This window comes from Apostichopus japonicus, chromosome 9, assembly GCF_037975245.1.
Source record: "Apostichopus japonicus isolate 1M-3 chromosome 9, ASM3797524v1, whole genome shotgun sequence".
Taxonomy (NCBI): domain Eukaryota; kingdom Metazoa; phylum Echinodermata; class Holothuroidea; order Aspidochirotida; family Stichopodidae; genus Apostichopus; species Apostichopus japonicus.
In genome coordinates this window covers 26,209,785-26,225,698 of record NC_092569.1, presented here as the reverse complement: position 1 = coordinate 26,225,698, position 15,914 = coordinate 26,209,785, and the positions used below count along the sequence as shown (strand labels likewise).

The 15,914-nt window shown below is 37.5% G+C and overlaps 1 protein-coding gene across 2 annotated transcripts in view; it reads left to right on the top strand.

Moving 5' to 3' along the window:
- Positions 1-15,914, top strand: part of LOC139973228 (uncharacterized) — a 127,150-nt gene that overhangs the window by 33,479 nt on the left and 77,757 nt on the right. For both annotated transcript variants that reach the window (XM_071979763.1, XM_071979762.1), the window contains exons 11-25: positions 390-587; positions 1,658-1,908; positions 2,653-2,804; positions 4,153-4,321; positions 5,225-5,421; positions 6,163-6,287; positions 7,131-7,307; positions 8,122-8,384; positions 9,344-9,471; positions 11,179-11,309; positions 11,820-12,005; positions 12,690-12,886; positions 13,196-13,321; positions 14,284-14,414; positions 15,476-15,609. In XM_071979763.1, coding sequence (XP_071835864.1) covers positions 390-587; positions 1,658-1,908; positions 2,653-2,804; positions 4,153-4,321; positions 5,225-5,421; positions 6,163-6,287; positions 7,131-7,307; positions 8,122-8,384; positions 9,344-9,471; positions 11,179-11,309; positions 11,820-12,005; positions 12,690-12,886; positions 13,196-13,321; positions 14,284-14,414; positions 15,476-15,609 — 2,565 coding nt within the window. The remainder of the gene's footprint in view (positions 1-389; positions 588-1,657; positions 1,909-2,652; positions 2,805-4,152; positions 4,322-5,224; positions 5,422-6,162; positions 6,288-7,130; positions 7,308-8,121; positions 8,385-9,343; positions 9,472-11,178; positions 11,310-11,819; positions 12,006-12,689; positions 12,887-13,195; positions 13,322-14,283; positions 14,415-15,475; positions 15,610-15,914) is intronic.

Below are 15,914 nucleotides of genomic sequence, written 5' to 3'. Positions count from 1 at the left end.
GTCCATGTCAAGGCTGATCATGAATGGTTTTTTTTGGAAATTTTCACTGAATTAATACTGAGATGAATTTAGGGTTTAGATTTACAAATTTATGAATGAAGTGTGGCTAGTTTTGTTCATCAGACTATCAATCGGTTTGTAAAGTATGTATGGAAGTAATTAATGTTCTCAAATTAATTATCCGATCTTCTTTATGAATACGTTATAGGTTTATACTTTCATAGCTCCCTCTATTCCCTCTGCTATTCCAACTTTCACCCAATGCAAGTTTCTAACCTCAAGAGATGATGAAATTTGTTAATCACGTATCATCTTTGTTTAATTCTTGAGATCAAATTTTAGTCAAAATCCTCAGATCTCTTTGTTTCTCTTTTCCTTGTCCTGAATAGCTTCCACTTCTCCTCGATCTGTTGGAATATCCGAACCGTACAGCAGATTTGATCTGTTACAAAAATATTTCCCAAGATGCATCAGTTTCTTCCGAGTCGACTCTGGTGGAGTCGTTGGCGGTTCTTTGCTCGTATGACATCAATGACATAGTAGCGGCAATCGGCAAGGAACTGAACGTGACTGCGTTCCTACGTGAGGTTGGTAAACTACACTGGCCTTAACTTTGTTTTCTTTAACAGAGAAAACAAATCCAGTTTTCATCTTTAGCTTATATATGGACAGATCTTTGTGAAGGACAACCCCCCTCCCCCCTACCTCCCACCCCAAACAGCTGAGGTTAGAAAAATCTGACTCTTTTTGGGAGATATCATGGTTTACAAGTCTGGGTGTTGTCATTAATGTAAAATCTGTGATGTCACAGTGCAATAAAGATCTAAACTCTTGTACTTTCTCTTTCTGTGATTCACAATATTTTCAAGGTAGAATGTTGAATATTACACTGAAACCAATGACATTATTAGGTCAATGTAAAATGCTTCAATATTTTAGATCCAGCATTCGCCAAAAAAAACCCCATCTCCATTATCAGAAAATAAATATGAGTGTAATAACTAAAAAGAAAAACATTAAGCTCGACAGTGGCTCAATGATGTCATGTTTAAACTTGATCAAGTCTTCAACCTTTATTTGTGAAGGGACAATTAAAGCTCTCATATCTCACCCCCCCCACCTCCCCCTCCCCCTCTTCAAGTGGAAAGTTTTTCACTACACTTGTCTCTGTATATCACATAGATGAATGACAATGGTTGGCTGTGTGTCTCCTTAACACCTAGAAATTGATGCTACTGTTCTAACAACCTATGAACACTAATGAACAGTTTCATAGAAGTTGACACAGTTTTACCGTATGAGTTGCTCTGTTTTGGTATTACAACACACTAGTTGTTTACAATATAAAGCCAAATGCGTGCCAATCTGATTTCATGAATGTTTCATAAAAAATTGTGTATTCTTTCCAAGAGACACCACAGAGCCCCCATAAATTGCTAGACATGCTCTTAAAATCGCCGCAACACTACACAAAACTAATTTCAAAGCATTTACTGTGACTGTCTTTGAAATTATGTTTGGGCTTGATTCACACCGACTGAAACATATACGTCTAATTTTTATACACATCATGGTGATATGTACACATGCCCACATTGCTTTCTCATTCCTTAGTCAATTTCTTTAATATTCTTTGAATTTTGCTTAATTTTTACAGCTTCAGAGCCTGGTAGAGGACAACAGGAATCAATTAAACCAGACCACCGACTGGCAAGAGTTCTTCAGTCAGGCTATCGACTTGGTAGAGGTACTGAGGATGGTGCAAAATACCTCGGTTTTCGAACTCGCCCGCGATCTTCTGGAAAACCTGGACGATTTGGACCTTTACGAATTGAATCCATGGTTGGATTTCCTTCTCGATGGATCAATGGGTGGACTCTTGGGCAATGGAACCCTGGGAGGTAACAGGTGAGGATGTGTAGGTCACCACTTGGTGATGACGACGCCCGTTTGAAAGTTTAGACTTTTGGCAGTTTAGCGACAAATAACAGTTTCAGCCCTGATTAATATATTCACAGTAGGCTAGGTTGTACCTCTGATTCTTATTGTGTAGTTGACCTTTCACTATGCTGTGATGTTTGTCTTGGAAGGCTAATAATAAACAGCTATTCTAAAGATTTTTGTGGTATCGCCACCAACGAAAGAAGACAGCTAGGACCTCTAATCCGGATGTCTCTCTGTGAGTCCCATCTTCCCTCTTTGATTTTCATGGCCTCTTTTCAAAAAACTTCTTTGTCAATTTCCCCGAATGTTTCCATTGTTCATTTTACTTATAAAGATTTTAATACAGATTTTAATAATAATCTAAAGTGATATTAATACTGCAAATGACCAAAGTAATTGCTACTTAAAGTATTATATGAGTGTGACACAAACTTAAGCTGCGAAGCTAGGGATATTCAGCTTGTGTGCAGAATTGCTTTCCCCAGGTTATGCGGGTGAGGTTATTTTACAAATAAAAAATGGCAACTTTTCGATATTGTTTTCCCCTTTCAGTATGTCCTCTCCTCACCGACCCTTTTCTTTAAACACTGGTCCCTTTATGAAGTCCCACGTCGAAATCATTCAGTCTTTGTTTCCTTTTTAACCGTCAGCAAACAGCTCCAAGAAAACTATCTTGTTTGATTTTGTTTTCTTTTTACACTCTTCCAGTTTGACACTACTTGACACCTTCCTTCAACCGTTGTTGACCCTGCTTCAGGTTGAAGTAATGCAGACTTCGATTTGGCCGCACGTTCAGAAACAACTCCTCATACATTATCTGTCCATTGATCTTCAGCTGGAGATTGTCAACACATTTGCCAGTAAGTACCATCCGTACCTCTCGTGATGTCAGAGATAATATCGAAGGTCTCGTTACATAATCCTGTAATAGTTTTACACAAGCTACCCGGTCACCAACTCTACAATCCTTTTCTGGTAATAGCGTGTAGTAGATATTTACACAACGAATGAAAGTATAACTTTCGGCCAAAATGTTAGGCCCCCCCCCCCATTGGCATGGATTGATCCGATGAAAAGTTTTAAAGACAGAAAACAAAATAGTTTGTCCCGTCTTTGTTACAGTTTCGGTCGACATCGGAACATTATTCAGCAGATTGCAGGTATAATTTGTTGACCTTCAATTCCGTTCATAGCTGCACATTTAGGCTGTAAGCCGGGCTATATTTTTGACACAATCCTTCTTCCTTTCGATATTCCTTTCATAAATTTGAAACTAGACTTGGGATGCCCTGTGTACCTAAATATCCTATTAGAAATATTAAAATAAAACAAAACTGTTCTTTAGTATTAGTATGAACGTGTTAATAGTGTCATAATGTAGGATGAGATTGTGTTCGTTGGGTAAGAATCTCTTTGTAACGTAACAGTGTGTTCATAGGGTGATAATGTGTTTGTTGAGTAAGAATCTCTTTGTAACGTAACAGTGTGTTCATAGGGTGATAATGTGTTTGTTGGGTAAGAATCTCTTTGTAACGTAACAGTGTGTTCATAGGGTGATAATGTGTTTGTTGGGTAAGAATCTCTTTGTAACGTAACAGTGTGTTCATAGGGTGATAATGTGTTTGTTGGGTAAGAATCTCTTTGTAATGTAACAGTGTGTTCATAGGGTGATAATGTGTTTGTTGGGTAAGAATCTCTTTGTAACGTAACAGTGTGTTCATTGGGTGATAATGTGTTTGTTGGGTAAGAATCTCTTTGTAACGTAACAGTGTGTTCATTGGGTGATAATGTGTTTGTCGGGTAAGAATCTCTTTGTAACGTAACAGTGTGTTCATAGGGTGATAATGTGTTTGTCGGGTAAGAATCTCTTTGTAATGTAACAGTGTGTTCATAGGGTGATAATGTGTTTGTTGGGTAAGAATCTCTTTGTAACGTAACAGTGTGTTCATAGGGTGATAATGTGTTTGTTGGGTAAGAATCTCTTTGTAACGTAACAGTGTGTTCATAGGGTGATAATTCATTCCATTTCTTTCTTCTTTCTTCTCTCCATCCCTTGTCTACTAATCCTCTTACTTCATCTGTCTCCTTTGTGTTCACCCAGCTCATTAACCTGTCTGTATTCTGTGTGTGTATTCCTCAGGCCCTCTAACTTTTACATGTTATAAATATTGAGTGTGATTGAGATTATATCCGTCTCTTTCTTCCCAGGTGGCAATTGTCCTGAGGGATGGAGCAGCCAAACTCCATCCTGCTACCGATATGAGAACGGATGGGTCAATTTTGGATCGTCTATAGATGCATGCACGAAGTTACACGGACTCAGTCATCCTGTGGTCGTCAATCATGAAGAAGAACAAAGATTCCTTGAGGAGATTGGGTAAGAATCTGTTAAGTGCTGTATGGATTGTCCTGTTGCGTTGGGTATTAAGAATGAGTGTGTTAGTCAAAAACGTTTACGTTTAGTGTATGCATGGGTTACCCCAAATCCTACACAAAGTGTGATTTTTTGTTGTTGTTAACCGATGGTTAGGCTGATTTCCCATTGACTAAGTGTGGTGTTAGGCTACCATGTGGTCGAAGATAACAGCATGAAGCCCGGTTAAACGTTGACAAATGTAAATAAACAATTGCCTTGGGGTGTAAAAGATACAATGGATTTTATCAGTTGTGGTGTCCGCCGCTTGCTTATTTCAGTATCGACATAAACTGTGTTGTATCTTCTAAAATTGGTTGTGTGTACAAAGGACCGATGCAGTGAGAATGAAGGAATTACGTAAGGCATAGTTGAGTAGTACACAGTGTAGCTGCCTGCGTAGATCCGCATACATACAGTATAACGTTTGAGGTGCTTTCTTGAACACGTCCAGATAACCGGAAAGCCCATTTTTTTAATGATTATTATGGATATCACAAACGTACGTATACAGCCTACCATGCCCAGTAGGTATCTAATATGTTTGGACCCGACTGCTTAGGCACATATGGTCGGATTGGACTTGTGCCTGTCAGCGTAGGGAAAAAAAATAATAAGCTTTGTAGGTATTGTTTCATAGAAGAAAAAAACCATGTAGTCACATGATATGAACAGGATATATGTGAATGGTACTGAAATGATTTGTACTACAGCAGAAATGTTATAAAAATTCATTCAAAACAACAGTGGATGTTATATTTATTAAGTGTTCTTGCTTCATGGGAGAAGTTATGTTTGTATCAATTGAATACCACAATCAATTGTCATCTTGGAGTGAGTGAGCTCTATAATCTGTTTCTCTCCCAGTGAGGACTTACCCACCTGGCTCGGAATCGACATACCTGATAAGATATGGTTGGATGGCAGCCAAGTCTATTACACCAACTGGGACAAAGGTGAAGGGCAGGAGGGATGCGGGGTGGCCAACTTTGGTAACAGTGGCCTCTGGTATACCACGGAGTGTAATAATGACATTGCAAGTATCCTGTGTGAGGTTCCACAAGGTGAGTTTGACAGTTTTAATTCTTGAAATGGTTTTTATGAATGGTAGTAACAGGAGATGCTGCGAGTCGACTCAACGGATCACTCTTATGAGGATGGGGGGCTGGAGGATCATACTCTTGATAATCTTGGATAATTCTTCACCTCCCAAAGAAGCAATGTGGGAGTAAATGATTTATCTCTTTTTTTCTCCTCTCAAGTTAGCAGGTCCAGTTGTAGTCATTCCAAGTGAGTGACACAACTTGAAGGAAAATCTGAATGTAAATGCTTTCATTCTGTCAGGTTTCATTAAATAGTAGTGTTTTAGTGAGTACTTACTCATATTCTATCATTGTTGCCTGTACTTGTACTTTTGTACTCATCCTCATGGGCTTGTGCTCATGGATATCTGGAAGTTTGAATGTAGCTAGTAGAGATGCTAGCGTAGAAATTCAGTATTCATACTCATGCTTCAAGTCTTGTACTCGTATTGGTGTACCCATCCCAAGGGGAACTCTGTAGACACTAGTGCAAACTTAAGTACTCCTATTTATTCTCAGAGCCTTGTACTGGTGTACTCATTCCAAGGAGAAGTCTGTACAAATACTATTGCAAATTTGAGTACTGATACTCATTTTTGGAGCCTTGTACTCCTACTGGTGTACCCATTCCCATGGGGAAGTCTTCTTGTACTCATAAACATTAGTCTGATGAAATATTCAAGCTAAATATCTAGAAACTCTTGATTCTTGCTTCGTTTACAGAGCACGCCTTAATCACGCTACTTAGAAACAGCCCTCAGGATGACTTGAATGGGCTCATTTTACAGATTGGACCAGATGCCACTGAGATTCTCCTTAAGAATATTCTAAGTCCCTTGTTCATCGAGGTAAGCTGGTTTGTTTAGCTATTATGCTAAATATGTGAACACTTTTGGCCTGAATAATGTTAAACACTTTAAAGAAAGCCTTTGGTGTTGCTTCTGTTAAATTTTAGCTAATGTTACGATCTTTACTCAATTTCTGTAATAGTGGGTTTCGACGATTCAACTTCTGTCAAGATTTTATATCAAAATAAAATAAAACTGTTAGCAAACTGCTTATCCACTAGAGAGCCTGTGTAAGAGAATGTGTAAAAGTAGGTTGGCCCTACCTCTCCTCTTCCCCTGTTGGTTTCTTTCTTCTCTCCATCCCTTGTCTACTTATCCCCTTACATTGATCTCTTTGTGTTCACCATGCTCGTTAACCTGTCTGTATTCTGTGCGTGTTTTTGTCCCTTCTGTTACTGTTACTTGTCATTTAGCCTTTGAAGAAGATCCTGCTAGGATCGAAACGTCAGTCCAACTTACTTTTACACAAGATTGTATATCGAACAGAAATGGCAAAAAGTTAAAAACATAAAAACATAACGTAGTTTATGGGATAAATTTGCAATCATGTTATCAGCAGTCCATTTGTCTAAATTGGACAAACTTCATGGTCAAGTCTATGTTTAAAGAGAATACCTTATGTTCAGCCATATTAATATCAATTTAGAGATTTCTTTGTAAATAAGTAGATCTTATCAAATCATCCGATCACAATGGCAAACAGTTATAAACCACGTTATGCAATGGCAGCAAATTTTAAAACTTAAAAACATGGTCCAGAGAGGTTGTAACATTTCCATTGTTTTGTTGCCATATTTATAAGATCGAGTAAACGTCTGATGCCTTCCTATTTAATCTCCACAGTCGGTGATCAATTCAACTTTTTCTAACGTGACCTTTGAACTCTGCTCGGAGTCCTTCCTTGCTGCAATCACTCCACTCGTCACAACCGACCAGCTCGTGGAGATATGTATGTTTGACCCTGTTGCATTCTGGGAAAGGCAGAGAGCATACTGGAAGTTTCCCGAGATCGAAAAGAAGGTATTTTGATGGCAAGAGCTCACATGACTTATTTAGTTGCAAACAGATCTAAGATCTGTAATCTTTTCTTAGTTTCTAAGAAATCTGTTAACTTTGATTTGATTGTCTTGCTTTGGGTATTAAGAATAAGTGTGTTAGTAAACAATGAGTATGTTCATCACACCAAGGTATATTATTTCAGTTTGAGGATTTTAATTGGGTGAGAATATGGTTAATTTAATACGTATGAATGTGTTCACAGTGTAATAATGTAGGATGAGAAAGTGTTTTAAGGGTCAGAATCTATTCATAGGGTAACTGTGTTCATAGGGTGATAATGTGTTCCATTTGGTAAGAAATGTGATTATTTGGTAAGAATTACTTCAAATGGAAAATGTGATTGTATTTTGGGTAGAGATGTGTTGTTGGTAAGAGTGTATCCATTGAGTAACAGTGTTCATAGGGTAGGAATTTATGATTACTGGAAATATTTCCCAAATAAAGGATTGAAATATGTGTAATGTCTAATTGTGTAATAGGATGTGGAAGGTACTGAAATATTTTGTGCTGAATTATTTTTTGATAACAGATTTGTAACCTTTTCTTAGTTCTAGGTGTAAAGATGTCAACATATTACCATCTCTGGCCCCATAAACTTTAAGCCTCCCATCATTGGTTGTAAAAGACATAAATTTGAAATTATGCAGTTTGCTCTACATTCATGCAACAATTTTGTAACTAAATTTACCATGCGATATCAAATCAATTTCTGGCTCTTTCCCTGCGTCACTTTTTTTCTGTTGTTCAATGGCAATTCTTTGTTTTTTCTTTTCAGTTTTTGGACATTGTTTCGGTCAGTATCACAGATCCGAGTGATATTGACCGGTCAGTCCTAGAGCTCGCCAGCTTTAACTCTCTGATCCTGAAGCAGATTGAGTATCAGGACGCCATTGCCTCATCGTTGCTGGTCCCGTTTGACCCAGCCACGCTCAGTACAGATGTGGACGTCACCGGAACTCCGGAGGAGTGGGCAGCTGCCTTTGAGAGGCTCGGAAACTACTTGAACGTGCAAATGTTGCAACAACTTGCAGATCAGATGTGAGTATTTCAAAGACATACTAGTGGGGGGGGGGGGAATATGTTAGAATGGAAGAATATCATAGAACAACAGGCACATATGGGGGTGGGGGGTGAATGAAATGTCAGAAAGATTGGTAAAGATTAGTTTTTCAGTATTTGTCCTTAAGATCTATGAATTGTTATTCAAAGTTTTAGGCAAGAATGCCAATCTTGGTATACCATAGTCCAAGCAAAAATCTAACTTTGAGTGTTCATGGTAGATAGTTAGCTGTTCCATATGTTAAAATTGTTAGCTTTAATATCTCTGGAGTGCTCCTTTATTGCAGGCCTACATGTTAATGTTAACCCACTGTGTCATAAATTCTAATTTCCACAATCAGAAAATAGTCTTTAAACTTTGTCTAAAACTCCATCTCCAAAAAAGACAATACCTATGGGATGACATTTAATCACCATTTGTCCTTCACCAAAATATATAATTCATTGTAAAACATGCTTTTTGAGGCAAATATAAACCCTTTTCAGTCCATCTAAGACTGGAATTTTTTCTTGTTAATTTATTATCACATGTTTTGTGTAGTTGTCTCAATTAGAGCTGGAATGTTTCCACTGATTGTTTGTCATTGCTGCACTGAAGTAATGTGGAATGGGGTGCCTTCGCCAACCTCAGTATTTAAGGATGTGGTCAGATGCAGGGGTATCCACTCTCGCCGGGGTATCCACTTTCGGATGGGGACATCAAACAGCGGTCCCGGGAGCAGGAATGGGAGCGAATTCACACCCCTGCCTCAGTATCCTCTGAACACTGATCGAAAAGAGAAGGCTTGAAATAAGCTGGTGTTCATCCAGGATCTAACACAGATAGGGTCTCAAATAATCTACTGTAAGGCTTCCTAATCCTTGGATCTCTTAACTGAAACTTAACTAACCACAGTTAATAATATCTCTGTGATAATTCTTATCCTCACTTTTTATAGGAGTGGAAACCGTGATGGTCTCTTTGGTGAACTTTTGTCTGATCCAAGCGTCCAGCAGCAGTTTGCTATCCAAGAGGTCACAAACCTGTTGGTGGAAGCAAGCATTGCGGTCTATGATCTTGTAGAAGGTAAACCTGTTTGAAGTATTCTCCCTAGGCTTATAGATACTAAGTGTATGGTTCAGATTTCTCTTTGAGAGCTTGTCACGATTTTGTTACATTACTGTTTCATTTTGCTCACTTTATATTTACATAATATGTAGTTTCAGGGAATTATTTGTCTGGTATTACAATGAAGAATGTAATGAAATGGATACCAAGTGCTCCATATTACTGTATGATTTACAGTAATATAATGCTCTATATTACAGTATATACTGCTCCAGGAAAGTACTGCTCCATATTACTGTATGATTTACAGTCATATACTGCTCCATATTACTGTATAATTTACAGTCATATACTGCTCCATATTACTGTATGATTTACAGTCATATACTGCTCCATATTACTGTATGATTTACAGTCATATACTGCTCCATATTACTGTATGATTTACAGTCATATACTGCTCCATATTACAGTAATATACTGCTCTCGTAATATTCTGCTCCATATTACTGTATGATTTAAAGTAATATACTGCTCCATATTACTGTATGATTAAAAGTAATATTCTGCTCCATATTACTGTATGATTTAAAGTAATATTCTGCTCCATATTACTGTATGATTTAAAGTAATATTCTGCTCCATATTACTGTATGATTTACAGTAATAGAATGCTCCATATTACTGTATGGTTTACAATAATATACTGCTCCATGTATACAGTAATATACTGCTCCAGTAATATTCTGCTCCATATTACTGTATGATTTACAGTAACATAATGCTCCATATTACTGTATGGTTTACAGTTAATATACTGCTCCTGCTCCATATATACAGTAATATATTGCTCCATATTTCAGTAATATAATGCTCCATATTACAGTAATATAATGCTCCATATTACAGTAATATACTGCTATTACAGTATTACTGTATGATAGCAGTGTTTGTACACAGAAACCAAAGATTATATTTTGGTAAGAGACATACTTGAGAGCCATCAAAAAGCATTACACAAAAACTAAATAAAACTGAATTATTTCATGAGTTCCAGCAGTTGAGACTTTGGTGTCTCTTAAAGGAAAGATTCATGTACTTGGATTAGCAAAATATAGCCCATGGATAAATTGATTTGTGACAGATGAGAGGTTCCCAAAAAATTTGTTTTGAAGATTAAAATCATGAAGTCGATACATTTTGTACTTATTTTGAAAAAAGTTGAAGCCAAAACTTGTGATGTCATAGATGCGCACTGACAAAATTTAATTTCTGTTCATCTTCAAAAAGTTACATCCAGGTTTGTACCTTGAAACTAGGATTAGCATCATTAAATGAATAACAGCAAATAAATTGGCGTATGTGGTTGTCTTTATTTGACCTTAATACACCCCTTAAAGTTGAAATGGTACCCCCAATTCAAGGGTCAAACCAAATTACTGTTGGAAGAAAAATAAACAAAGGGCATTTGCTTTCAGTGTGCAGCTATGACATCACACCTGTTTGCTTCAAGTCCACTAAAGGTTACAACCTTACCAATTTCATCTTAAATATGCTATGCAGAAGTTGATTTACAAATTTTGTCAGGATGCTTATGATATGTTCCTCTTTCATTGACCAAAGCCATTTTATTTTATTTTGGCCTGAAGAATCCTTTCAAAGGTCAAAGACATTCATACCTTTGCAGAATCGCACAATGTTTCTTCGAATTCCTTTTTTTCTTAGATTTGAGTGTCGGTAACATCGCAGCCAAAGGCCCAGAAACTGTCAAATTTCTCTCTGGTGTTCAGCTGATGCTGAAACAGTCTAGGGATATTCAGACTGCTATTATGGAGACCATGCTTGATCCTCTAAAGGTAAGGGTCTGGAAAAGCATCTTGGCCACTCAAATATGGAAGCAACTCTTCGGAAATATCGGAAAACTTAGTCGATAGATATCGTTGTCAAATTTTTGCCCTTGTTGTTGTGTTTATTTCTCTAAAAGAGGGTGTAATGAAGTGTGCGGGTGTGGATGGGGGTGGATGCAGAGGGGGTGGGGGTAGGGTAGGAGGGGAAATGTGATGGATATGGATGCAATATTAAGGGGATATTGATGTCCTTTTTATTCGCAAAACGGAGCATATATGATCATATTTAATTGACCTCATTTTAACAGAGAAGTCCATTTCCAGCGGTCCGGTTTAAAAAAAAAATGGCAGTATAGAAAGGAAATCACCCTAAATTTCTCTAAGGTTCTTGAGTATCGATCGTAAGTTACACACAAACACACACACAAAAAAAAAGATGAAATTTTGTAATGAAATGGATGTGAAGTTAATTTTACAGTATGATCATCTTCTCCGCTTCTCATTCTGACAATTTTACAGTCGTCGCAATACTACAGCGCCCTCGCCTCAGATAACCTGTTCTGCAACCCGGCCGCGAGGAGCGCTCTTCTGACCCTGTCCGAACAGAGTCAGAAGGCATTCGATGATTACATCTGTGACGTTGACTACGGTGTCCTTGCTCAGGAGTTGGCTGTTCTGCTTCAAGTTCCACAAATTGACTATCTAGTGAGTGAATTAGCATTTTTAGATAGCATACAAGCTTCTAATAATAATAATAATAATAAATTATTATGGTGATTTATAATATGTGCTTATCCACCCGGAGAAGGGTGCTCAAGAATTATTGGTTAGCATTGATGAATGCTTGACGCATAAGATGAGTTTTCAGACGTTTCATGAGCGAAACCTGTGGTCAGCTGTAACATGTTATCAAGCTCAAAACTGCTGTACCAAAATGGCATATCATCTTTGGTTTGCTTCATATGTCTTATGTGTTCCGCATTTATTCAAATTTTTTTTTTCACAGACTTAGTTGGCTTGTAGCTTTGCCATATGTCAATGAATTATGAAACTTTTGATAAATTTGTAAATTTATGTTTTCTAAATACTATAAAATGTTTCTGTATTCAGTTGTACCATCACATATTTCAAACAAGGTGGTTTATTTCATATGATCTTTTCTTACCATACAGTTTTTCCCAAGTTTAATAAAATACCCCTAGTGAGTTTTCATTTCATCAGATCTTAAAACAGTGTTTATAGGAAGACTTATTATTAGTTATGTCATTGTTAGTGACCATATTTGGTGAAATTGACATGTAAAAGCAATACTTGAAGAATAACATTTTCATTAATATTATATAAAATATTCGACCTTGACAATGTTTCCACATCTTTTGCTTAATTCAGATCACCTTCTACATCATCGATAGTGCTGCCTCTGAGCTGTTCCCTATTCCTGATCAACAGTACACACAAGAGCTGTGGGAGGAGTTTATCGTTAATCTCATGAATATTGATGAGGTTATGCAGCAGTTTATCGTAACCTACAATTTAACGTTTGTTGATGGCTTGCCGACGATGCCGTTGAATATGAACTTTACCAGGTAGGTGGTGGTGACTGATTTTAATTGTCACGTTTCTTGCGGGCAAGACGTCCATGAAAATGCCATCAGTAAATGTTTGGAAGAATATAATTGTATTTTTTGGAGCAGTGATACAAAAAGCATGGTTTGTTGCAAAAAGCGATGCTAGGTGCTGCCGACAAAACAATGTGCATCTTATAATGAAGAGAGAAATATTCCACATTGCTTGTTGAACCCCCCCCCCCCCCATCTCAAATATCTTTTCCCCTAACTCAAGATATGGTGAATTAAATGAAAGCTATTCTGTATTATTTTTGAACTTTTGCCTAGTGTCATGGATAACCTGGCTGAACTAGGACCACTCCTTACCTCTCTTGGTCTGGATGAGGAGACCATCAGATTGGTTGAATATATCATCAATATAACAGTACCATGGGATGCCAACTCTGCTAATAGGTCAGTTTTTTCCCTTTTATTACTGAATATGTTTTGAAATGGCTTGAAAAGTTTGTAGTTTTTAGGCACTGTGTCGAAATGAAAAGCTGCACCAGCTGCAAATCCCCCTGCAGCTAAGCTGAATCAGTATCGAAGAATAGAGATTATCTCTGCAGACCAGTGGTGGTGCCTATTGTGTGAAACTACATAGCACAAAAGATTTGCATTCTGCACAGCCTGGCTGCAGCATTTTACTTTTGACACAGTACCTTATGGTGAGTTTAGATCACTCTTCTTTCTTCACCCAAGATCAGTTTCAGCATCTGCTTCCTTTTCTCATGACTGAAGTCTCAATTTAAAGGTGGACTGGGGTTCAAAGGTAGATCAAGTTATTTGATATTTATGCCCAGGCACTATCTTGGGTAACTTTCCTTAAAAGTGAGTTGTCAAACAGCGACTGGAATAATCAAATCAATTCATGGATCGCTCATGAACAGTGCTATCGTCGAGTGATTGCTTAGCGACCGTAAACATAGCTGCCTTCCAGAACAATTACTATATTATTATGGAAATGAAGGATACGCCTCATGGGTGAAGCTTTCTCTTCTTTTGATTGATGGTGTGTATGGTGAAGTACCCCTGTTATGGGAATTTCTTTGTTTAATATTCTCAGAGATATATCTCACAATATGACAAGAACAATAAATCCATCGTTCATTCTTTGTTTTGATTTTTTTGAAAAATCAGTTGTCACTTACGAGAGATTCTGTCATCGATGCCACGTCTCTGCAGTGTTGTAGTGCTCAGCATTGCCAACGTTGCGATGCAGACTTCGTTCGTTGAAAGTTTTAAAGTTATCGTTCTTGCTACTGTCGATGTCAGAGGAGGAAGAGGAATATTTTGTCATCGTGTTTAGTACATCATTAACCATCTATTTCAAAGCACAGATGTTAAACTATAGCTTTTTCCATCTTTCACTACAGATTACTGGAAAGCATGGCCGACATTTTCCAACTCGCTGGAAATTCCACGCTTCTCGAACCCATACTTAGCAACATGCTGACAAATGACCTGGTCACAGTTACACTACGAGATATTTTCAGAGCAATCACCGGTATGAATCTATTTGCCGCCCTCGGGCACCGATTCAGAAGATAATTTGGGTCTTTGCACTTTAATGTAGCAGTTTGGAAGTATAGAAATTTGGGTTCTCATAAAATGCTAAAATAAAAATAAAAAATTACTATGGTTCAGTGTGTACAAACTGACTGCATTACGTCTTGGCATTCGTGTAGCAAATTTGCATATTAGTGTGTAGCACCCTGCTACTCCTTGTCTCTTCAGTCTCTTCGGATCAAAGAAAACCGTTACTTTCGTAAAACAATGGCTGTGTATCATTTAATGATAATGAGCAAACAACGATTTGTAGATTTTCTTCTTGAGTTGCTTTGTAAGTTCCATCAAGTTACTGGAAGCAGCAATCAAGGTTTAATGTTTATTAATGAAAGCTTTCTGCATTTGGCTGTTAGAATGTAATAAATAACATTTTGTGTTCTTGTTTTATGTTATGTCAGACAAACTTATTCTGTGAGCAAAACAGAGAGTATAAATTTAAATGTTTTACTTCTCTCTTGGGTCATACATAAATTATCCACCCCTAAACTAATAGCAAATTTTGGTAAACAAAACCTACTAAATCTAATTGAGAGTTTCGTGAACTTAAGGCTTTTTTTATCGAGATCTCTGTAAACTCTGTGGTATATTGGTCGTAGATACCATGCCGAGCCCTAAAGTGCTACGGTCAGATGTTCGTTTCAGTAAATTTTGATTTGAAATACAAGTTTTCAAAGAAACGGATATGGATGCTCTGAGAAAGAGCAATTGTTCATCTCACATTCTGAGAAAGAAATATATTGTTACGTGATCAGAAGATTTAGAGTCAGACATAAGGATTTAACAACTTGTCTTATTTTGTAGCAGGAAAGAGGGAAAATTCCAAAAGATCAGGGGAAATTGCCCACTTTTTAAAATTTTTTATAATTATTTTTTTTCTGCATCTCCTAGTCATATTTTATCCTTTAGATGAATAACAGACAGCGCTGATCTCAGATATGCTTGAATATTGGATCTCTCTTTTCCGAATCTCTTGATCTTTTTCTCTCCCTCGTCTCGTAGGTAAGGTTTACGTCTTTCCAGACGACCTAGGATCAGCGACATCTCCCGATGACATCGAGAAGCTGATCCCGCTGGTGTACAGTCTCCCCGATGTAGTCCAGGTCATGCTGGGTGTCCTTAGTGATGAGCAGAAGGTGACAAGCTAGGGCCATTAATGTGGAGACCAATTAAAATATAATGAAATGATGAATTAAATGATGTAGTCCAGGTCATGCTGGGTGTCCTAAATGATGAGCAGAAGGTGACAAGCTAGGGCTGTTAATGAGGAGACCAATTAAAATATAATGAAATGATGAATTAAACGATGTAGTCCAGGTCATGCTGGGTGTCCTTAATGATGAGCAGAAGGTGACAAGCTAGGGCTATTAATGTGGAGACCAATTAAAATATAATGAAATGATGAATTAAACGATGTAGTCCAGGTCATGCTGGGTGTCCT